Source organism: Exophiala xenobiotica (genome assembly GCF_000835505.1).
Source record: "Exophiala xenobiotica strain CBS 118157 unplaced genomic scaffold supercont1.5, whole genome shotgun sequence".
Taxonomy (NCBI): domain Eukaryota; kingdom Fungi; phylum Ascomycota; class Eurotiomycetes; order Chaetothyriales; family Herpotrichiellaceae; genus Exophiala; species Exophiala xenobiotica.
The window spans coordinates 60,436-83,498 of record NW_013562490.1 but is presented as its reverse complement, the minus strand read 5'-3'; the positions used below and the strand labels follow the sequence as shown (position 1 = coordinate 83,498).

The window sequence follows — 23,063 nt, the reverse complement described above, 5'->3', positions numbered from 1 at the left end:
GAAATACAGGAATAATATAAATCGCCGTGGAATTGTTTTCTCGTCCACTACCAGTCTGAAGCTCAAAGCTTAGTACTAGCAGTAGGCGGATGTACACCGTTTCCTTCAGAAGTATCCCTGCCCTCTTTACCAATCTCCCATCCACGACCTCGGTAGCGAGCTGGCCATATACCACATCTGCCAGGAGCCATTATGCCATTAGGATCCAAAGCGTCTTTCAGCTTTTCGTTGAACTTCATCAAAGCACCATCATTCCAGTTATATGTGGCAGCAACCTGATCCTGAAAAAGAATGTGAGTACGATATTCACCGTAGCCCTGTTGAGCGCAGTCATCGATCATTTGACGCATACAAGTGTCCACAGCTTGTCTTCTTTCAGGATCATCTCGATCCCAGATCACAAGGACAATCATGTGCATTTCTCTCAGTCCAACGACGAATGCCAAAAACATGTCAATCTTGTGCTGGTGATGGCGCTCTTTGGCGATCTTCCACAACTTCAACGCGTCAGGCCCTCGAGTGGGCGATATCGGACTGAAACCAAGGTGTGCTCCATTTGGAACCCAATTAAGATAGGATAGTTCCTCAAAATCTGGTTCCCCTGAAGCAATTCGATCCCGAGACCAGAAGTAATGGTCCTTTGATAACGAATCCGGATCAATTCGTCTGGCGCCTGGTACCTTCATAAATTCTTGGTGGATGATGTCCAGTTTGTACTGCCGAATGTGCTTGGGCCCGTAGTTTGTGCCGTAGTATATCCAGGTGCAGCGTCCGAGCGCCGTGGATTCGAGATGCTTCTGTAGGACCTCGTCTGGGATGGCTCCATCGCCATCATAGAACTCTTTGCGAGACTGACCGCCAACGGCAACCTCGATGATGCTGTGACGGATTTGCGCCACATTTTCAAGGATGTTAGCAACTCGTAGTGGGCGAATGATTTCGATCTAGCAATGTCAGCATGATTTTTGAGAAAGGCGTGCAATTTACGAGCTGCTGTAAGTCATCTTCTTCCTGGAAGGTGTACATCTGGATAGCAGTGAGCATGACTCCAAGTTTCTACCTTCATGAACTTACGAAACTCTCATGCTCACCAGGATCAGGCATAAGGGCCATGCCCATCTTCGTCACAACGCCAAAGTTGGATTGAGAGAACAGTCCACTTGAGAATGTTAGAGCAGCACAAGGTGTGCTGGTCATACTTACTCCGACATGGGACCAAAGCCATAAGGAAAACTCTGCCAGGTATTATTTCCTGGCAGTGCACCCATGCCTGTCCTGAAGAGCTCTCCTGTCGGAGTAACAACTTCTAGTCCGGCATGAACACCCCAATGATCACCGTATGGAGTATAACCAACACCCCTATCCAGGGTGTTACCTACAATGGACCCTCCACCAAGGTCAGGGCAATCGATCCAGACCTTGTAGCCTCGCTTGCGAATTTCTTCGTAGAGTGCGTAGAAGGTAACTCCTGGCTCAACCAGACAGGTACAATCATCTGGGTTGATGTCGAGGATCTTGTTCATTCGCTTTCCAAGGTCAACCACCACAGAGCCACGAACTCTTGGGGCCGCGCCACCGTATCCCACTGGTGATGTTAGTTCGGTGACGCGGCTTGGAAAACTGACGTACAATTTCTGCCCATAGAGATCGGGTAAATAGGGATCAAATGCTTGTTGGCCCATCTGACCACAGCCTGAACTTCGTCGACATTTCCTGGATATACGGCTGCTGAAGAGACGGTCTCTTCACCATCAAGTATCATGAAAGCGTCGTGAGTATTGGGATCTGCAAAAAACGTTAGGAACGACAAGCGGTGAAGGCCTGAGATGTCTGACGCTCCATGTACCTAAATGTTGTTAGCCACGAATGCGTGAGCAACATGCAAGGCTTACCATCCGTCTTCCAAAGGCTGATCATTCACCTTGACATTGGCATTTCCAAGAAGCTTAGATAGATCCTCAATAGCACTGAAGAACTGGTCTTTCCCAACACCTTGGGGAATCGCCACTCCTCTCTTCCTCTCGCTTGTGCGTCCCTTCGTCTGGTTCTTTGATAGTCTTTCTTTCTCCCGTACTACCTTGGCGACGAGGCGCTCTGGAATCCCGGAGTGGTCCGCGGGATATACGGGGACATCTTTGGACAACGAAATATTGGAAGTATCCATCTGTGTTGCTGGTTGCTAAGTGGTGAAACTGGCGAGATTCTGAGCCAGGCAGGGAGTAAAAGTACTCTGCACAAATCTAGGACAGAACGATCAATCTCATCGCTAATGCTCACCCCGCCATTCCCCATGTTTGGAGACTATGTGGGCAAGTGGCAGGTCGGGACCCCCACGGTACGAGTAAGATAGAAGCCAAGGAGACAAACCCCATGTTTTCCTAAGCGGGCCTACCCCGTTCGCCATGATGGGGAGCAGGTCACCAGCATTGCCAATTGGACGATCAAACTACGTGTTTCCATTTGCTGGGAATGAAAGGCAGGGCACAGCAATGCAGAAGTAACATGACTGTACGAAACCAAGCCCGAATGCCATGGGGCAAGAAAATTCGGGCCAAGATAGTGCGGACAACAGCGTCTGGCGCCTTGATACGTAGAAGTTGGTGCAACGTACGGCGCCAACCTTGCTGAACCCAGGACAGAGGATGGACAGGTCGAAACCCTGGTCGTTTTCTTCTACTGTGACGTCTGCCTTTCATCCAAGAAGTTGTTCCGAAACTGTTGAGAGCAGCGCGACCTCGGAACATCATCAGCCACAAGAGTGCGACAAGTTCTTGTTTCCCAAGTATGTTGTTTCCATTGCCCTGCTTATGCTTGCTATCGATTGATCTTTTTGCGTGTCTTGTTGCCGCTTCAACTCCCCAACAAATTCTTACTTCCGGCCCTATACTCCGAAACGCTACGATCAGCGATGCAGCAGCTATCGTAAACGTTTTGAACGCTGCGTTTGATCCATCGCCGCGCTTCCAATACCGATACCAATTCAAGGACAACTATCCCGTTGAGCATTGGCGGTGCACGTACGAAAGCATCCTCCAGGCAATGTCTGTCCCGTTCTTCACGTTGCAAGTCATCGTCTTGCCAGGAAATCGTGGTCTCGGAAACGGCAGCCTAGTCTCCGTAGCGGGCTGGGTGGATCGACGAGGACCAAGCAAGCAAGACTGGAACCCAGGGCATAGTATGTCACTCCGCTCTCTTCGCTTGGACCAATATCGGCAGGAACTCTTATGTCCGACGCTGGCACTTGGGACGTAAATGAGCTAACAAAACTCTGGCTCTGGCTTCCAAATGCACTCACAAGGACGAGAACAGCACGAGAGCCGTGGACTTTGACCAGAAACTCAGCAAAGCACACAACAAGTACTTGAACGATGTGTACGGTGCAAACCAGTTTTATCTCGCCGTTCTTGCCACACATCCAGATTTTCAGGGCCACGGCTACGCCGAACGGCTTGTTCTCTCCGGCATTGACATGGCCCCAACGATGGAGTTGGATGTGGTTACGTTGATTGCTACGCCGATGGGTGAGCCGGTCTACTTCAGCCTGGGGTTCCAGTCAGTCGCGAACTTCAGTGTCACGTCTATTGATGGAGATATAGCCTTTCCTTATGATGTGATGATCCATTCATAGAACAGGTGAGATAGCCTGTCAAAAACCTTTCGGCCGTGCTCCATGATTTATGCTGAAGCCGCCTGGTCTTTGAAGACCTAGGACGGGCGAAACCAATTCAATTCACCCGGTGTAAGATAGGGAAAGAAGTCGTCGACGGGTATATGCTCGAACTCTTGGAAGCGCGGTGAAAACGGGTCGGCAGAGGCCAGGTTATCATCAGGAGGGGACGATCGGTCCATCTGATTCTTCTCCTCCATTAACGGGTGCGCAAAGTGTGTCGTGATGCGGATGCTTGCGTCTCCCACGCTGACGGCCTGAGAAGCAAAGTCAGGGCCGGTGGATGGCTTCTGCGCATCTTGTAGAACTTGCGGGTCAAGAAGCTCCCATAGCATCACCGGTGAGAAAGTCACGACCGTGCTTCCTCCTGCAACCCGGCAGTCTTTTCGCGACGGACTCATTCCAAAGCCGACGACGTCCGAGACGTTGCCAGAGGCTACCAAAGTCACCTCGCCATAAGGAGTACACACGAACAGGAGCCGGAAATGCACGTGGTGGCATAAACTGTGGGGCGAGACTAAGGCACGGAAAACCGCCCGCCACCGAAAACCGTTTCTCCGAAAGGGTCGAGTCCCTAAAATGTGTGTCGGGCCGCGTCCGTGGGCGCCACCTATCTTCGCAGCTTGGCGCATTTATAGTGTTTCTGCTTGTTCTGCTCCAGGCTTGCTCTCATCCGGGGGATGTGGCCCATTTGGCGCTTCGTTTCCAAGAATGATCTCGAATTGCTGACGAGTGTCAGCACAGAGTCTGCATCCGGTGGTCAATCAAGCTTACCGGTCCATTGTACTGTCTTCGCTTGGCTAACCACAGTCCGGAAGTAAACATTAGAAAAATGCCCACGACTGCGGATACGTAATCTGTAGCAAGTGTCAGCTTCAGCTGTCGCGTCTAAACCTTGCACTGGAGCAAGAAGTCCCGAGGCGTACTCATGGTTGATGCATCCACCGGAAGTGCTCCAGGGAAACAGAAAAACTGCGCAAGGGGTCATTAATATGGTTTTCAGATCATCTTGATCATGTACCTACGATCGATGTCACGTAGACAAAGCAGACGGCAATAACGTTCATAATATAGCCCTTGATATGCCCGAGGTAGAAAACAGGCCGCTGTTCCTTCACCAACCCTCGCCCTTGGATCAGGAGTAAGGTGACGGGGATCGCATAGCTGAGATTGAGGAAGATGGTGCAACTAGCACAGTAGGCGTTGAATGCAACTGTAGGTCCTGTTTTCGGTTGCGGTTAGTTGTAGAGATAGGGGCCGTTATTCCCGGGACGACATACCAAGATAGAGAAGCCCGAAGAGGATGTTGAACACTGCGGCCGCTAGAATTGCTCTGACAGGCACGTTCAGACCAGGGTGGATGTGTGCGAGACTAGAACGTCATCAGTACGAAATCAAATATTTCAACGATGGAAGTGAAGGTCCAACAATTTAGAGAAAGGAGCGCCGTCATCTCGAGCCATGGCCCAGAGAAGTCGGCTGCCGGAGGTGACACAACCATTGGTGCCATTCAGAAAACAGACTGCGAGGGCACAACTGAGAACCACGGCAGCAGCTGGACTCCCTGTGGCCTGGAGGATCATCTCGATCACCGGTGCACCGGTGCTGGTCTTCAAAATAGTGTCCACATCGACGATACTGAACAACATGACCAAGATAAACACGATACCCGTTGTGCCGCCGATGCCCACAGCTGCAACCATCGCTTGGGGAGCGTCTCGCCTTGGTATCTTCATCTCCTCCGTCATATGCGCAACCTAACATTCTTGTCAGACGACCATGCTGATAAGAGAGCAACAGTCTATGGGTGCATACCGCGTCGAAGCCGATCAGTGACAGTGCGGACTGGAGCAGACCCAGCATCCAGGCCATTCCATCACTCCAGCCAGTTGTGTTGGTGAAATTGGTGAAGACAAAGTTGCCCGATGTTTTGTTGCCTGTCGCTAGAATTGTGATACTGACTACGATGCAAGCAGTGATGGACCAAAATACTGTGCAGTTTGTCAATTGAGTTCACCCTCTTCAAGGCGCCAATCAATGCTTACGAGCGAATTCATTCCATCGATTCAGTATGCGGTAACCGAAGATATTGAGGGCGACTGCAAAAGCAGACACGGCCAGGAAGATACAGTACGTCTTCCATGGGGTGATGACATATGCTCCATTCGATCCGACAACGGCAGCGGCTGAAATGAATTGTGCTGAGGAGGTTAGCACGGCTATTGGATTGTGATAACACCCCAGACTGTGTGCTTACATGCGAAGAAGGCTTCAGTGGTAATCAGTGTCAGCCACCCTGCGATATTGATCCATCCAACCCAGAAGCTCTTCACAAATTGTCAGACCCGGGAGGGTAGGCGTTGGCTCGTCACCTTGGGGACTCACCATAGCCATCTTCCAATGCTCGCTCGACAGTGCAAATGCATAATGGTATTGGCCGCCAGCAGTGGGCCAGATCGAACTCAACTCTCCCACGCTTGCAGAGAGGCAAAAGTTGCAGACGACGCAGAAGATGAAGCCATAGAAAAATGCAACCGAGCTGCCAGATGGCATCACGATGCCTAGTGAACCGGCAAGACATATCCAAGTGCTGTGCGTTGGTCAGAGGAGCCGAAAAAGCTGCTGAAATTGAAGGGCCCGTACTTTAGGATGCCAAATGTCAATCCGATCATGGTGAGTCGTGAGAACCGATGCTCGAGGTGACCTTCCCCAGCGGGAGATGTAGGAGTAGACGTCGACGTCATATTTAGACTATCGATTGCGTTACAACGTATGCGCTTGTTCCAGATATATGAGAAAGATTCAGTTAATGTGAAGAGGCCGAGGACGACCGAAAGACTTGCAAGAAGAAAATGAATCGACACGCAACATCGTGGAATAAAAGTCGGCAGGCGCAGGTGGGACACCAGGCTAGCGACCTTTGCACTTTCCACACCATTCTCCTCATTCGGGAGCGTACTCAAAGCACAGTGTGGGGCGTCCTTCGAGGGGAAAGAAAGCGATCCCCAGATTCTCCGCACATGGCGACTTAGAGAAAGGGGATTGTAGAACAGCAATAATGCTTCGAAGGTTAGGGAAGAGCAGTTCGGGGCAGAGACCAGTTTGATGTTGGATGTAAGGAGGGAAATCGACCCCGAGGCATCGACGTTGTGTCCACAAAAACTTACGCAGACAAGATTCGCTAGCTGCAGATTCAAGCCTCTTCTAACCGTATCCTACCAGATCGGCAATGACCGTGCCTGGAGAGACCCCTGGAAACAGCATAGTATGATACTTTGCATATTCGACTGGCCAAAACGACCAGTGTGTTTATCCTGAAGACAATGCGCATGCTTCAACCCTCGTTCGCCAGAGCACCCCGGACAGGCTCCTGCGGGGAAGAGCTGTCTCTAATTGCCTCCAACTGCTCATGGCCCATCTCAACATTGCCGAGGGTATGCAGGCCTACGCTTGAGAACTGTCGAACGGCATGCCGGTCGGTTGAGTGCCCAACAGATCCGGAGTTAGAAGTTGGGTCAATCCCGGTTCGTGAGGTCATGTTAGATTTCTTGAAAACATCGACATGGGCCTGCCTGGATCCCAGAAATAATACGGAGTGATTCCGTGCAGCTTCTGGGCCGAGACCTATCCTTCAGCTGCGCCACTCTCGCCAATACCAATGGTGGCGCCCTTTTTGCTCTCTCCAATCTTGTAACTCGAATGTAGGCGTGAGCAACGATGGTATTTATTTTGGCTTATGGCGATACAAGTGGTTGTGTCGACATCTTTGTAGGTACCAAGACCAGATTCCAGCGCCCATGAGCTCGAGGAGTGTCACCTAGAGTGTTAGGTGAGTATGGGCGTTATGGACCAATTGGTCCTAGTGCCAGGTGGTCTTGGCACCCACGAACAACAACCGAACAAACGAATCCAACACCAGCCACCCAAGCAGACAGGACGCTGACATCTCTTTCGCAATCCTCAAAACAAAAGACACATCGACGATTGGTGTTGGTTCTCACTTTACGTCTGAGCAAGGGATGGTGAGGACAGCACGTAGATCTTGCTGACATTCCCTTGGAGCCTAGAAAGTGACAAGCGAAGTTCAATATACATGCAGTGCTGACCGAACCGAATCGTGGCCGCAAGAGATTGCGGCACATATAATATTGTCTGGAGACAGGAGCATACCAGTTACGAATGAACGCGGCACCGTGAATTTTACGCCATCGAGCATGGAGCACTTCATTCCTGCATTATGCAAAGGCTTTCGCTGGAATGCACTTTCAAGCCGACCAATCAGATCGCCATATCCCTATAAGCAGAGCCAAACAAGTGATGCAAATTTACACACTGAAACTATTCTCATGCGTGCTGTCAGGGCTCGGCATAGCACCAAGAGGCCTTCGAAAACTTGCCAGGCTTCCCTATCAACGATGCGCCCCTCAGCGGCCAATGCTCGTAGTCCGGTTGCTCATGCTTTGGACCCAAGTACTTCCTGATACTCCCGCAATATAGCGTATGGGACGAGCTGGATCTGCAAAAGAATACCTGACGCGTACATACTCATCAACCGCGATGCGGAATGGGCAACGCTAAATGTGCCACCGTCCTTCCAATTCTGCATGCCCATCTGTGTCCTGAAAAGAAGAGGCCTTCTTTCAGATATCTGCGCCGATAGGTCTTGAGTACCCAGCGTTATGTCTTGTACCCTTGTTCGTGTTTCGTCCGGGGGCAGGCTCTGCGAAGCAATCCCAATACCGCCCGGGCCTGGGCCAGCGTTGATCCTCGAGGAAGCCGGGTCAAGCGTGTTGAATGACGTGAACGTCAACGATGAACTCTCGATTATATCAGTGTGAACAGTTATTTCGTCGTGGCTTGTGCTCCAGAAGAGAAATTTAACGGTGATGGTGAAGCGGGTGATTTCCAGCTCTTCTTGATCGCTGTGGGCATACGACATCAGCAGACCCGACTCTGCGCCGGTCACGAACCCGCCGATAAAGTAGTCGCCAAACCTTGCTTGAAAAGCGGCCTCTCCTTGTTCGCGAAGCGTCTGTTTCGCAGCTTGTGACAAAGTCGGTGCAGTCTGATATCGAAGAGCAGTGTCGTAACATACGGCGTGTTGGCTATGCTTAAGGCCCTATGTCCGTCAGCCACTTATCAGAAGGGGCCTTGATTCAACTAGTAAACTAACATCAGTATTTGTTGTGATGTATTTGTCGTAAGCAACGGAAACGGACCCTCCAAAGACGACACAGTCGACTCCGACGCCCACAGAAGCGGACAGGTGCTGGTAAGATGACGAGGAGGAAGTGCTGGTAACGTCTGAAAAGCTATTTCGGCCTAATAGGGTGACAGTTAGGTCGTAGCTATCGGAAGCCTCAAACGGCGTATCTGTCTGGAACGGCCCAAGATCTGGCGAATTTGCTCGGGCGGAATCGAAGCCCGAGAAGAGGCCAATGTCAAACACTTGTGCCTCTAAGTTTTTTGGTCCGAATGGCTTACTCGGACGTTGGAAGGTGCTCAGATCGGGAGCCGGGACATCGAAAGGCGCCTTTGCTGCAGCTTGTTTGTCGATTGAGAGGAGCCGAACATCCCAGTCATTATCCTGCTCCATGTCTGCTCCAGAGCTGGTAAATTTGACAAATAGAAGTCTATATCCGCGGAGGAGGTGTCTTGCGTAGAGGCACCACGGTCACTCCAACTGTCTCTCGTGAACGGGGTGTTGAAAGGTTACAAGTCCTGCTATAAGAGATTGGTAGTTTGTGACTCTGGCATCTGCACTCTAACTTAGCTTGGATTAACCACGTTAACAATTTTAGATGCAATCGTTCGAAGCTGCACGGAGTCAAGGCAGGCGATATACCTTGAAGGAGGCCCAACTTCTGTTCCTCAATTGGTTCGGTCACTGACAGGAGGCACGAAGGGCCGTATTTTTGCACTTTCTAAATACCGTGTCACACAAGATCTTCTTCAGCTTGAGCTTTTCGAACCCAACAAGCTGACAACATGCCGTCACCCACAGGGAGGCCAAACTCATTGAGCGGCAGCAGTGTGGCTTGCCATAATGTGAAACATATGCATTTAACGATCTCGAATAGGCAGCCGTTCTACAGCTCTTAGTGCTCCTGTCGAATAGGAGTCGCCTGGGGTTTGATGAGTAATGGCACAGGGGAAGAAGCTGGGAAGCTATTCAGCTTGCTCTTCCGCAGCCAGCCACCATTTACCACGCTTGATGAACCTTGCTAAAGTGTCGTCACGTGAACCTCAACTTTATTCAATCCTCCATTCAACTTTGCACACTTCCATTTCCAGCAGGGTCGTTTGTACACCATGCAATGCATGTATTCCACGCAAGAGATGAGTTGCTCTTTTTGGATGGAACAGAGCCGGCTCGCTTTTCAGCCTTGCGAAGGCTGACTGAGTGCCGGAGACACACCACAGCTGAAGCGCACAGCTGAAAGTCGAAGCCTGTTGTGCGACACCCATGCTCAAACGGCTATTCAGCTTCAGCACAGACCGCACTTTGCAAAGCATTTTGAGAACGGTAAGACAGATGCTGACCAGCTTATAAGCTCGGGTTTCTTTCGTTTTGTATCAGCGCATTGCTCTATTCTAATTGTTGTTGCTTGTTCCGACTTTCTGAAACCCAACCCACTTCAAGATGCCTTTGATACTTGTGCCCTTTGACCAGTCTATGAGACTTGGTCAGGTAAGTCGATACTAATGGCTTCGTGTCACCCTCAAGAACTGACAACCCCAGGGTTACAACACCTACCTGCAGCAAGTGTGTATGGAAAACGTCGTGACATTCACAGACAGCAAGGAGTTGAAATTTACTGCTCCGCCGCCCTTGGGTACCATCACACAGCCGTCTGATACTTCTGCCAGTGCTTCTACGGCGGTGCCAACCATCGTGCCCCCAACCAGCAACACCGTTGTCGAGCCACGCGCGGTGAAAGCGTTGGCCGGGTCGACGGATCCCAGCATCAAGCTGTATCCCGTCGCACCAATTGATGCTGTCCCTCAGGTTGTTGATTACAAAACCACCTTGACGAACAAAGTCTCTGATGCACTTGAGAATCTCAACATCTCTGCTGCGGCTTCTGTGAAGTTCGGGTCCGTCACGGCCAGTGGAAGCGGTGCATTTGTACAAGAAGACAAGGTCAAGCAAAGCAGCTTGACCTACATCTTGACAGTCAAAGTCATGAATGATCTTGTACAACCTGATACCAGTACCCTGACCTTCAACAAGGTCGACTCTGTCATCGAAGATAAGGAGCAATTTATCAAATCTTATGGAGATGGCTTCATCTCTGGATGGGTCAAGGGTGGCGAATTCAATGCCATCGTCAGCATGGTGACTAAGGACACAGATAGTGTTGAGCATATCAAAGCCAGCCTCAGCGTCCAGATGACTGCTTTTCAGGGTGAAGGCCAGGGTGGCTTTGACAAAACAAGCAGCGATGCACTAAGCGAGGTCAATTATGCCGTCAATTGGAGAGGTGGTGGTCAGATCAAGGACCCTCAGCAAGAGTGGAACATGACGAGCCTCTTCCAAGCCGCTACAGAGTTCCCAGCTAGAGTCTCTGCGCATCCTGAATACTGTGAGTTTACTCTACCACCTGTTCCGGGCCATTCTTTCAAATACCAATTATCCCGGTACTTTCTTAATACTGACAACAATGCAGGTTATGCCATCATCACTAAATGGGACCACCTGAAAGATTTCCACAAATACACTCCGTCTTGGTGGACTGCAAGTTCTCTTGATTACGATATGGCTGCAGTTTATACGAATGATCTTCTCGACCAATTTTTGGAGTACAAGAGCCTTTTGAAACAAGTCAGCGACATCGCCAGCAACCTGACTGACTACCAGGTCTCCGCTTCTCCAAACGCTGTTCCTGTCGAAATTGGAGCTCTTCTTGGTATGAAGAAACTCATCAAAAAGGAGATGGCAATGATCACGCGAGAGATTGACTTCGTGACCCAGAACCCTCAACGCGCAATTGATGCTGTGCTAGCTCAGGCGGACGACGAAAAGCACCCACAAGTCACATCAGGCCCGTCATCGTCGCATTCCTCCGATTCTGCAGTTGTTGTCAACCCCCCCAAGGCGAAGGATAGTGTGCCTGGAGCATCAGTGAATTCCAATCCGCCTCCTCCACCCCCGTTCCAGAACATAACGGACCCTCAAATAATTGCAGTACAACTTCCAGTTAGCAAAGACGCTCCTCATGGAGGCAATCAGGGCTCGAAGCCAATGATCATGGCTGGAAATCCGAAGGCATATCGCACACCTTCCGGATTGACCGAGATATTTGCTGTGGCGGGAGATGGCCTCCTCTATCGGAAATGGATCAATGAACCACCACAAGGGGTAGTAACAAGGTCATCTCCAGGAAGCTGGGAGCTCTTCACACCTAGCAACACAGTTTCCCTCACTGGCAACCACGACATTGCGGCAATCTACAGGGGCAATAGCTCTGTAGACTTGCGTGATATATTCGCCCTTGGAGTGGATCGCAAGCTATGGCACAAGATGTACGCAAATGGCCAGTGGCAACCATGGAAAATGGTCAACGACACTACCTACGCTTCTGCTCCCTCAGTCATCTCTACCAAGCTCGGCCGGATCGATATTGCCATTCGTACTCTCGATGCAACCATCCATTGGTTAAACCTGGTTGGAGATACCTGGACGACTAAAGAGTTGTCCTTGGGCAGGACATGGTATGGTGAACCTTATTTGATAAACTTGAACGACGATTCCGGCTCAACTCGGTTGTACTGTGTTAGTCAGGTCGCCGATTCCAACATGTTCAGGATCACGCTTCAGGACGGCCAAGATCCTGCACCGCCTGCCCGGCTAGAGGAAAGCAATGTGTTGAGCTTGTCAATGTCATCAGTCACTGCTCCTGGGAAGAATGATGTCGGGCTGCTCGTCTGGACAGGCGCAGGAGAAGTCGGAACTTGGTGTGCTCAACACGTGTGGGGTCACGATTATGCTCAAGGCACCCGTGTCTGGCTAGAAAGCAGGGACATGCTTTCAGCGCCCGTGGCAGTCGTGACGGACACGAACTGTTTTGTTTTAGCAGTCAGAGGCCGTGACGTGCCTGCCAACACCGATCCGAACGGGAAGGGTAAGGTGGTATGCCATATGACGGACACGAGTTTCGACCCCAAACAACTCGGAGCTGTCAACGACAGAGCCAAATTTGTGATCTCACAAGTAATTTACAACAGCCCATGTGCCGTTGCCTATGGAAGTCAAGTCGACGTTTTCGCGTGCGGAATGAATGGTGATCTCTGGAAGAGCCATTATGACGGCAAGGATTGGGTTAGCGTGGATGAGAGGATTTAGGTACCCGGTTTTGGCCATTACAGAGACGATGTGCCATGAAAGTCTCAACTTTCGAGCTCTTTCTGCAAAGCTGTTGGATGGAGGGGAATAATCACTCATGATAATCTTCCCACATTGTTACCTTCAGTCAAGTCTCCTCGCGAAAGCCAGGAGGGGAAAGGGAAGGTGTTCCGTTGACTCATCTTACACTTTAAGCTTATGGTCGTTCCTCGCGCCTACTTCGTGTTTCTAGGAGATACAGCTACGATGCACAGCTAAAGACTCAGCTGAAACTTGTCATGACCAAAATCGTATTCGCCCTGCTCTGCTGCTGAGGTCAGCTGATTTCTAATGATGCTGAACCCCGGCTCGCTCGGTTGAGAGCAACTCTTCCTGACTGCCTAGATAGAATGGATGCAACTATGCATTGATGGCCGGGCTTTCAAGTCATCCGAAGATAGAGGCCATAAGCAACAAACTACTTCACCCCTTCAGAGCACTCAGTTCTGCAACTGACTTCGAGACTCGTTTCGGCAACGTTGCATGTCTTCCTTCAGCTCAGCCATATGTCCGACCTATACACGCCCCAAAATCCATCGAAATGCAGGGGATTCCTTGGATGGCTGCGATATGCATGCTACTCCGCTTGCTTTGCTGACCAGTACACGAAATTTAGAAGCCTATGGGCTGAAAAGAGCGTAAAGCTTCAGCCCAGACAAAAGAGAATGGCTGGCTAAGGCGCCATCAACATACATACCGTGGCTGGCTGACTTATTACGCACATGAATATTAATTGGTTCTCACAAGAGCTTCAAGTCCGGTACTTTTCGCTCTAGCCCAAGGAGCCGGACTATAAGAAAGCCGACAGCCTTCGAACTGTCTCTCGTTCTTTCTCTTCTTTATACAGTATTTCGAATATCGGATAGCAAGCGTCGACGATCCGGCATCGGACACTTTGCTGCACAAGCCTCAATCAAAATGATCATCACATACGACTCCCTTGATCAACAGGCGGATAAAGATTTTCTGAGTCGTAAGGTGACGGAACTCAGCTGTATCCGTAGTCCGCCTTTCGACTACGGCGATATCAAAAAAAGGGTGGCAAAGGTGGACGGGGACATGAACTACCGGAGATACAATCACTTCGTCCCGTTCCAACGCATTTGGCTAGCTATCCACGACTGGATCAGCAAGAGCCAACCCACTCGTCAGGAGTTGTTGAAGGACTTATTGAAAGTCACAAACCAGCTAAAAATTGAAGAAGACGAATTCCTGAAGAAATACGCCACCGATGCATCCGTTCGACGCCAATACGACATGATGCTCGAATGGGCCATCAACGCTATCTGCAATTATTGGAAGAATTACTTCAAGGGCAAAGGCACCGGTGACAAGCAAGGTACCGCACTTGACACGCCAAAGGACCCAAAGCAGCTCACAAGAGTTCGAGAGGCAGCGGCGGAGTTGCGCAACGCGCTGAGTGGTATAGACGTGATCCTACCAATGGACGACGTATTTTCACTCAAAGAACCGGGCTTTGCGAAACTGACCGCCGAGTGGGAAGACGAAAGTGAAGAAACTGAATGAGTCTAAAGGTAAAAGGGTTGGAGTGGTGAGAAGAATGAGTGGTTTGTAATGATTTCTTCTTCGTTCCTGGTCGTCAATGTTGGTGGAGGCGAAGTTGTAAGATCAGCGTAGGCATTGGATTGGGATGAACATACATATTCAGTGACATTGTGGTGAGCGCTGTGCATCTCTTGTCGTGAAGGCGCGATTCCATGGTTTTTGTTGGGTGCGATGGCTGAGGGAGGACATGACGGGGGAGGGAGACATCTGCTCGACGAAGTTGAGGACAGCCCGCTAAATGGCAAGGGGGTGGTGACTGTTGGAAAACGATCTGCTGGTATGAGAGCGAAGAAAAAATAGAAAGCTAGGTTAGAAGAGAAGCGAAAGAGCAGTAGATGTGTCATACAGGAAATAAGTTGACTATGATTTTCAACGGCTTGTACGTATGTGCATAGAAAGCTGCCAGCTTCCTGTGAATGTTCCACATCGGTTTGCCTCATTATGCTCCCTGTCTCTCCCTCTGAGATCTTCAACTCACCAGGTTTACGGCTGGTGTTTGATATTGCGATTGCCAAACGCTGCCGTCCAAGGTTCTTCTTTGCTATCCTCCCAGTTTCTTCTAGCATCCATGAGGAAGCAACATCTTTGATGTCCTTGTGCTGTATGACAGGCTGCATGTGGAAAGGGCCTGCGCACCAACGGTTGTTATAATGAGGTGCGGCTAAGGCGAAGTCGGACTGCAATGTGACTCGGAAATACTCTCGCCGTGCCTGCCTCTTGATATGATTCGAGGCCTTTCTCCTCTAATAAATACACTGGATCGTCGTCAATAGGTATAACAAATGTAGCGCTGTTCGCTGGACCTATACTTCCATGCGTCGCGGCGGGACAATATACAGGTATGAAAAATGTCAGTATTGTTTTATCTGCTGGCTGAGCGTTGAACATGTCGATATCGAGGCGAGATATTGTGGGTAGGCTCTCGATTCCGGGAGTTATATCGAGGTGCAGCCATTGTCCAGTCCCATCAGCATTTCGCCATCCAATACTAATCCGTAGTCAAGACTATGTGTTCTGTGCATCATGACATTGTTTTTTTGGTCCAAAGTTGACGATCCTACAAACAGTTCCGCCTAGGTTGACAAGACCAAGCTTTCCCCCTTCCAAGACTGCTTGATGAAGTATTATGTCTTCATCGCCAGCCAACTCAGGCGGGAACTTTGAAGTTGTGTATACAATCCTTCCGCTCGTACGTAAGTTGGGGTATGGTTCTGTCTCTTCTTTCGTTGAGCTCTGCACTCTTGCTTCGCCCTTCTCGTTGTGGCCGGTGATGTAGACAGTCGGAAGTGTGAGAGTAGACCGAGGATCAGATTCCATTCTGCAGGTACTTTCGTCTTCGTTACTTGGCAGCGTAAGATTCTGCCACTGCTTAGGGGCTTGTTCTCTCTGCAAACATGATTCTGAATCGTATACAGAGCCTGCGTCCCATTTATGCCCGTAGGAACTTTTTGTTCGATCGTGACAAACATGATTCCGTGCTGGCAGGTAGTACGAACACGGGAAAATCGGAAAATGGTACCGGTAACATCAGACAGGGTCCAGGCTGGACAGCCTCGGATCACTGCGTGCCGGACATGTCGCGCATATCACGTCTGTACAATACAGTCAAAGCTGGGCGTGAAGCTCAATTATGATATGATGCATTTGAGATACATTGCAAGCTATTACCGATTTGCCGTTGCTAAATGCCTCTGACCATCATCCACTTCTCGCAGTAGCGTCACGCAATCCAGCTTTTCATAAAACACACTCACAGGTACTAGCTCCGCCTGAATCCCAAGTTGATTTGCGCTGCTTTCCGGGAGACCACTGGTATTTTCAAAAGCTCGTTCTTTAACCTCATTAATGTATGCCATCATTTGCCCGATTTCGTTACCTAGGATGCTCCATCTCTCTTCGAGAGATTGCATGTGGTACACTCCTCGAATGTGATCGATGTTTGAACTCCTTGCGACTTGGCCGCCGCGTCCAGGCACGCAACCCATTGTCGGCAGGAGATGTGCTCTGACTCACAAGCAATCCACGTGCCGATTGACTTTTCCGGTTGTTCGAAGATGGCACGTACCAGAATCCCAACGTTCTCGTTCTCGTCGCCAGCAATTGAAAAAGGCACATCTGGTAGGCATAGGAGCTGTACCACATATTCGTCTTTGGCATACTTTAAATGCGACGTCAGTACGAGGCTGGCGTCCGAAATTCATATGCTAGGGCTCTCACTTTCTTGACGAGCCTGTATGAATGGTTCCGGAAATTGCTTCCGTACACACCAATGGCCATCAGTGTGCTTTTGTCGACTTCAGGCTCCCCAGCCTGGCTCTTGTAGTTGCCCCTCTGCGTCGTAGTCAGCGTATCCACTTGAAGAATGTATGCATTGGCGCCTTGCTTGCTCACGAAATGTGGTACTTTCCATTTACCTTGGCTACTCGCGTAGCTATCCGTCAAAGTACTCCGGATGAGATGCTTTAAAGATTTTCTCTCGGCTGCCGCGCGCAAGAGGTTCATACTATGGCCATGCTCAAGCTCCTCGGCAGCCTGCTGGCCTTTGGCAAACAAAGTCCCTCCATGAAACGCGGTGTTTGCGAATATGTGCGTACATCCTTGGAATGCTTCGCGGATGGTCTCCGGTTCATTGACGTCGCAGTAGACAATAGAGATGTTGGCCTGTTCGCTAAGAGCTCGTGCTGAGTCTGATTGCGGTGAGGAGGTCAATGCACGCATTTTCCACTGTGAAGTCATTGGCGATGACTTGAGCGTCCTGATCACGGAAGCTCCTTGGGTTCCAAGGGCACCAACAATGGCGACCGTCTCTTTCGCTTCAATCATCGGAGCAGCCACGTTAAGTTCCAGATCTGAGTTTTCAACAATGATCGGACCCAGATATTATCCCAACTTTTGCTTTCTAGACGTGATCTTTATATAGTTGTCTCTAACAACTCATTTTCTTTGCGCCAGAGCAGTAGCCATCTTCTCAAATCAACTCACTTATTATTTAGACAGTTCCGCTAAGTGTAAGTTTTTAGTCAGCACCGATGTAGCAGTTCGAGCATTCTCTGTGTCCCTCTGTAGTGGTAAGTTTTCTGACGACCCTGAAACGAACTCTACCATAGTTTACCGTGTTATATCGCTAAGTGTCTTTCGGAGATAGGGAATAGACGGAATAGATTCACCATTGACCTTTCTACAGCGTCAATGATTACCACCTATTGATTTCTATCAAAGCTTCAGAAGGGCAGACTCAGCACCTTATAACCTATCGGGTTATTCATCGCCTCTGGTTGTTTGTACGCCTTATACATCTACGGTCCCAGACCGGGTCAATCCTTCGCGTCGTGTGTCGAGAGTGAAATAGTGTGAAGACGTGGATGATGCTCCTTCGATTGGGCCTTACTTGCTTCCTGCGGGGTTCATGCAAGGTGACGATAAGGTCGTGGCGGCTCATCGAATCCCCTTTGATGTGTTTGTCACTTTACGCTCGCAACGCGCGTCCCCGCTCGAAATGCCATCTTGGGCCGAACTGCTCGTGTCGACTTTCTGCTTGCCCATCTCTTCGACTTCTGCTTTCCTCAGGTGGATGGCGATACCAGTCATTAGCCGTGGACGTCCATTCAGAGTGACATCTCGCGTTGCGCAGTCAAGTCATGGCAGACACACATGCTGTTGGCCATCCAAGCGATCCGGAAACACTACAGAAGCCCAAAAAGGTGTCCTATCTCAGCCTACCTCATAAAGGTCAGCTCGCCATATTGTGTCTCGCCCGAATGGCTGACCCCCTCGCTCAGACCTCCATTCAGGTATGTGTCTACACACGGGTCGAGGAAATGAATAGGTTCTGTTCAATTAACTCGCTCTCTCAGTCGTACATGTTCTATCAACTCAAGTTCTTTGACCCTTCCCTATCCGACGCCGCTATCTCGGCCCAAGCAGGCTTCCTTATCAGTGCTAAAACTGCCGGCCAGGTGTGTTCGGGCTTGTTTTGGGGTCGCCTCGCTGACTCGGAATACGGAGGGAGGAAAGTAGTCTTATTCATTGGGCTCGCGAGCTGCTGTGAGCAAATCTTGGATCATGATTGCATGAGTGAGTCCAGGCTGATATGAGAGCAGGCGTCTCCTATCTCGGCTACGGCCTGTCACGAAGTTTCATCGCAGCGACTGTATGGCAGGTGCTTGGAGGATCGATGAGCAGCAATGTCGCACTGACGAGATGTGTTGTTGCGGAGCTCAACCCAGAGAAAAAGTTTGTTCACCTCTCCAGCTCCTCACGCTTTCATCACCCTGAACCTCACGTAGATACCGAGCAAGGGCTCTTCTTCTGCTTCCACTGTTTGCCAACGCCGGAAATCTTCTCGGTCCACTAATAGGAGGTATTCTCAGCTCCAACGCAAGAGATGCCTCAAGTCAACACTATCCTTACCTCGCCCCCAACCTATGCGTTGCAGCTGTGTACATGGTTGCCGCCTTTGGCGTCTTCTTCGGCCTCAACGAAACGCTCGAAAGTATCCAGCACTCTCACGAGACGCCATGGCACCGGACGATCAGAAGAGCCAAGCAGGTTTTCTTCGGAGAGCCAGTCGACCACCATGACTACGCCACAATCCGGGAAGACGACAACGACCCGGCCGTATCACTTACTGTTACGGCCGCGATTTCTCCTACCATTCCTAAGCCACCTAAACGCAAGCGCAAGCTACCATTTCGCCGAATCTGGACATTCAATGTCGTTTGTACATTGCTTTCTCACTTTGTCATTGCTGGGCATCTAGGTACCTTCTCAAGCCTGTGGGCGATATTTTTGAGTACGCCTATCGGAGACGCAGAGAGTCGCCAACCTCCCTTCAGATTTAGCGGAGGCCTGGGTATGCTGCCTCGTGATGTCGGCTTCGCCATGGCGCTCCTGGGAGCCATTGGCGTGGTTCTCCAACTGATCGTATACCCAATGCTGCAAGATCGCTTTGGCACCATCCGGATCTGGCGCTGTGCTCTTCTAGTCTTCCCGGTTGTCTACTTTCTGGCGCCATTTCCCTCGCTCGTAGCATCCGCACCATCTCAGAGGGCCGACGGGACTCCAGCGCTCGTTTGGCTCGCGACGGTGGGCGTAATCCTGCTGTTCATTGCTGGCCGGACGGGTGTTACACCAGCAACAACAATGCTGATCAATGACTGCACTCCGCACCCTTCCGTCCGAGGAACGATTCACACGGCTGGAACCGTCATCGGAAATCTGGGTCGCTCACTGTTTCCCATTGGCGCACTGGCTATCTTCGGCCAAGGGCTTCGGATTGACGTTGTTGGGTTGGGGTTTTGGTGCCTCATGGCGCTTGCGGTCCTGGCGTACGTTGCAAGCCTGTGGGTAACGGAAGGTGCGAATGGGCTGGAGATCAATCTCGATGAAGACAGCGAGGAAGGAGACTGAATCTGTAAGTTTGTTAGACTATGCATACTAGGGAAAACGCCCGACCCGGCGTCTGTGGTCAAAACTTTGTTGTCTGATTCACGGGCACTGTGATCAGGGTCGGCCCAGCCTGCGCTTGTGCGGTGATAGCACGCGTGTCGCGATGGTGAAGCTGCTGGCCGTTGGCAAACGTGCCTGGGCACTGGAGTTGACGGACAGGCGAGTCGCAACAGAAGAAGAGCTGGCGGAGGCTCGGCGGACTATTACCGAGCAAACACGCACCAGTCTGTCGAAGACCTCCGTGTAGCCAATGATAATAGATTCCCAAAGCTTCGGTGACGAGAATACGGACTAACGTCGTCTTTCATCCATTGATGGGAAACAATGGCATACTTGGGCTTTCTTTCGAGCGCTGAAGCTCTTGTTCATATCCGCATTACTCGACTGTATTCTTCGGTCTTGCCGCTTCACTCACCCCTTCTTCCATATTTGACACCAAATATATAGAAGATCACTTGACGGTTACTCACTTCCAACACCGCAGACTACCCTGCGAAAGTTTGTCGAATCAAGGACGCGGAGTGTCATAGCTTCGCGGATACCGGCCAAAGCAATGCTTTCTTCACTACTGTTTCGTCTAGAGGATGACTAGCATATTCAGTATCTTTCCACTGCCATTCTTAATTCTCTGTGTCGTTATGCAGTATCTATCGTCGTGTGAACGTAGTCGGCAGTATCTATCCTACGCCTAGCGGACGCTTACTCGTTCTCCGTAGTCCGCTCTTTTCAAGGACGCAAATCATGTGATCTTGCAGCCTGCGACGTGCGCTTTCTGTTTCGATCGGAGGGCGATTTCACCCTTAAGAAGGATGAAGAACGTGATTGAGATACGGTTCGAGTACCGAGATGAAGGAGGCCGTTCCCGGAGGACTACTCAGTAGTGAAAATTCGCCAACATGGTTAGTGGAAGGAGGCGCTCTGTGAATCTGCCATGGGCTCTCCTTGGTTTGAGGCTTGACCACACTTATGTGTAAGACGTGGCCGGGCATTCGAGATGAACAGAGTAGAAGCATGTCGAGGTGAGGCTGAAAGTCGAGCTTGGCCAGCACGCAGGCAAAGGTCCAGAACAGGAAGAGCATCTTGGAGTCTCGGAATCTTTTCGCGTGGTTCAGGCCGTTTGACGAGTTTCTTCGCCGGATGGAGGAAGCTGTGCGCGTAGTGGCCCACATAATCCGTTCGACACGACGCGCTGGATCTGGCCTGCTGCTGGGAGTAAATGAAAGCTAACCAATATAATTCCAGTGTCTTGGTCGTGCTCATTCTTTTTGGGATGCAGCATGAGCCGCCGCTTTTTGACGTAAAGCTCCCCTTTGGTTCACTTGAATTATCACAAAAACATATCCGCTTTCTCCATGTTTCTGAGCCCCATATTCGCGAGCTTTTATGCTCATACCTGACCCGAGAAGGCAAAAAGAACGTGCATACCCGGGCAATTAGAGTTGGCCGGTACGTATATCCAGCTGATAGGAAGTTTCTCTGGTATGGGAGGGAGGAGACAACTTCCCAGGCAAACTCGTAAAACACGGAAATCGAACGCCCTAGGTCAACCTTTGTCATTCAGAAGGGACCTAAATTCTGCCTTTGCCTGGGCGTATATCAAAACTCTGCAGGATTGGCGAGATCTCATCGGCAACAGTAATTGGTCGGCTGTATCTACGCTAGACTCACTAAAAACACTCGTCCTTGTCATCCGAACAGGTACCAGATTGCACCATGGACGGATCATGATTAGAGGCGTGAGAGGAGAGCTTTTGATGTGGGTGGAGAAGCGGGTTAAGGTTAGCGGAACAGGAAGTGGCGCAGAAACTACTCGTAGCGCAAGATCTGATCGCTCTGAATGCGGGGAAATATGTGTGCTTGGCGTTCTCGGCGGCAGCTGAACATCAATCTTAGCGATAGGGCGGTCATGGCGTTAGGATGACAACTACATACTGCGCAAGCTTGTAAATTCTGGAGCTCACTTCCACCGCGAAATCATGGCTGCAGGACGTAACCAATTCGGCTATGCGGCTAACAAGAAAGTCCCCCACAGAACCCAAGAAAATGATATGGATGGCGCAGACGAATGTCACCCCACGACGGTGACTGGCGAGAAAAGATACGGGATTGTGGATAAACGAGTTTAACCTCGGCAGCTGACAGCAGCGTTGTAGATGCTCTTGGAGACAGATGTCCGCTGGTAGCGTATTTGTCTGATCAACGATGCTAAAGCACCAGACGAGTATGATGGAACAAGGGTAAGAGCAAGAAGAGCAGAAGAGAAAGCAGCATGCCACGGATACCCACCCCCTTTTGAGCTGTCACTCCGTCGGTCTAGGCGGGAATCCACCTGTCAATTATGGCATGGCCATATCTTCAAAGTAGAATGCGAACATGTCATCTCCCGGAGATTGCTTCCTGGTCCATGCCATCGCCAGATTCCCGCCCAGCAATGACCATGATCCCGAACAAAGGAACTAAAGATCGAGAAACACCGATCAAAGAACCAACTTGGACGGAAAATGGCTTGGATGGAGACAGGCATCGTCTGTACGGCGGCGTTGTCGATGACCTCGTCATCGCCTCAAGATCCGCCTTAAACGTAATACCATTGTTCAGCTACCAAATTATAACAACCCTCCAGATTTCGGGGCGATTGTAGGGTAGTCCAGTCAAGAAAGCACCAGTATCCAAAGTTTAAGGTCGCCTCTACCGCCATCGTGGTTCTGGGAGTTTCGCCGGGCAGAAAGCGGGATCTCAAACATGCCTCTGCCGTAGCGTGCTTTGTAGCGCAGTTCGGCCGCATTAGGCAAGCCCTCGCTTATGCTGACCATCTTCAGCTGATTCTTGGACCAAAGAACAACAGACTTTGTTTCGATCGTGGGCCAATGCGGATTCTCCCATGATTTGCCTCTTGGGGTTGTTTCAGTAACAGGAATAGAATTGTTCCAGCCTTCGTTGGTGCTCGATTAAGCAATCAAGGGCAGCGGCACATATGTTGCAAAGATTTCTGCCAAG

General features: G+C 50.4%; 9 protein-coding genes across 9 annotated transcripts; 3 read left to right on the top strand and 6 right to left on the bottom strand.

Annotated features, from left to right (window-relative positions):
* Positions 1–62: 62 nt before the first annotated feature.
* On the bottom strand, positions 63–2,164 carry PV05_07720 (uncharacterized protein; the record flags this gene model as incomplete). The annotated part of the gene is made up of 7 exons (XM_013457177.1): positions 63–944; positions 988–1,026; positions 1,075–1,159; positions 1,204–1,585; positions 1,630–1,785; positions 1,836–1,846; positions 1,893–2,164. The coding sequence occupies 7 exons, from the start codon at positions 2,162–2,164 to the stop codon at positions 63–65; spliced, it is 1,827 nt and encodes a 608-aa protein (XP_013312631.1).
* Positions 2,165–3,705: 1,541 nt separating this feature from the next.
* PV05_07719 (uncharacterized protein) lies at positions 3,706–4,068 on the bottom strand (the record flags this gene model as incomplete). Its single annotated transcript, XM_013457176.1, has 1 exon — positions 3,706–4,068. The coding sequence occupies one exon, from the start codon at positions 4,066–4,068 to the stop codon at positions 3,706–3,708; it is 363 nt and encodes a 120-aa protein (XP_013312630.1).
* Positions 4,069–4,299: 231 nt separating this feature from the next.
* PV05_07718 (uncharacterized protein) lies at positions 4,300–6,411 on the bottom strand (the record flags this gene model as incomplete). The annotated part of the gene is made up of 11 exons (XM_013457175.1): positions 4,300–4,392; positions 4,442–4,524; positions 4,594–4,639; positions 4,693–4,889; positions 4,948–5,039; positions 5,096–5,424; positions 5,483–5,658; positions 5,713–5,868; positions 5,925–5,994; positions 6,053–6,257; positions 6,311–6,411. 11 exons carry the CDS (start codon positions 6,409–6,411, stop codon positions 4,300–4,302), a joined length of 1,548 nt encoding a protein of 515 aa, XP_013312629.1.
* Positions 6,412–8,120: 1,709 nt separating this feature from the next.
* On the bottom strand, positions 8,121–9,263 carry PV05_07717 (uncharacterized protein; the record flags this gene model as incomplete). The annotated part of the gene is made up of 2 exons (XM_013457174.1): positions 8,121–8,786; positions 8,841–9,263. The coding sequence occupies 2 exons, from the start codon at positions 9,261–9,263 to the stop codon at positions 8,121–8,123; spliced, it is 1,089 nt and encodes a 362-aa protein (XP_013312628.1).
* A 1,047-nt stretch (positions 9,264–10,310) lies between these two features.
* On the top strand, positions 10,311–13,013 carry PV05_07716 (uncharacterized protein; the record flags this gene model as incomplete). Its single annotated transcript, XM_013457173.1, has 2 exons — positions 10,311–10,358; positions 10,410–13,013. The coding sequence occupies 2 exons, from the start codon at positions 10,311–10,313 to the stop codon at positions 13,011–13,013; spliced, it is 2,652 nt and encodes an 883-aa protein (XP_013312627.1).
* Positions 13,014–13,970: 957 nt separating this feature from the next.
* On the top strand, positions 13,971–14,579 carry PV05_07715 (uncharacterized protein; the record flags this gene model as incomplete). Its single annotated transcript, XM_013457172.1, has 1 exon — positions 13,971–14,579. One exon carries the CDS (start codon positions 13,971–13,973, stop codon positions 14,577–14,579), a length of 609 nt encoding a protein of 202 aa, XP_013312626.1.
* Positions 14,580–15,623: 1,044 nt separating this feature from the next.
* PV05_07714 (uncharacterized protein) lies at positions 15,624–15,935 on the bottom strand (the record flags this gene model as incomplete). Its single annotated transcript, XM_013457171.1, has 1 exon — positions 15,624–15,935. One exon carries the CDS (start codon positions 15,933–15,935, stop codon positions 15,624–15,626), a length of 312 nt encoding a protein of 103 aa, XP_013312625.1.
* A 559-nt stretch (positions 15,936–16,494) lies between these two features.
* Positions 16,495–17,441, bottom strand: PV05_07713 (uncharacterized protein; the record flags this gene model as incomplete). The annotated part of the gene is made up of 2 exons (XM_013457170.1): positions 16,495–16,776; positions 16,836–17,441. 2 exons carry the CDS (start codon positions 17,439–17,441, stop codon positions 16,495–16,497), a joined length of 888 nt encoding a protein of 295 aa, XP_013312624.1.
* A 935-nt stretch (positions 17,442–18,376) lies between these two features.
* Positions 18,377–20,027, top strand: PV05_07712 (uncharacterized protein; the record flags this gene model as incomplete). The annotated part of the gene is made up of 4 exons (XM_013457169.1): positions 18,377–18,409; positions 18,473–18,662; positions 18,719–18,851; positions 18,905–20,027. 4 exons carry the CDS (start codon positions 18,377–18,379, stop codon positions 20,025–20,027), a joined length of 1,479 nt encoding a protein of 492 aa, XP_013312623.1.
* Between the last annotated feature and the right edge of the window lie 3,036 nt (positions 20,028–23,063).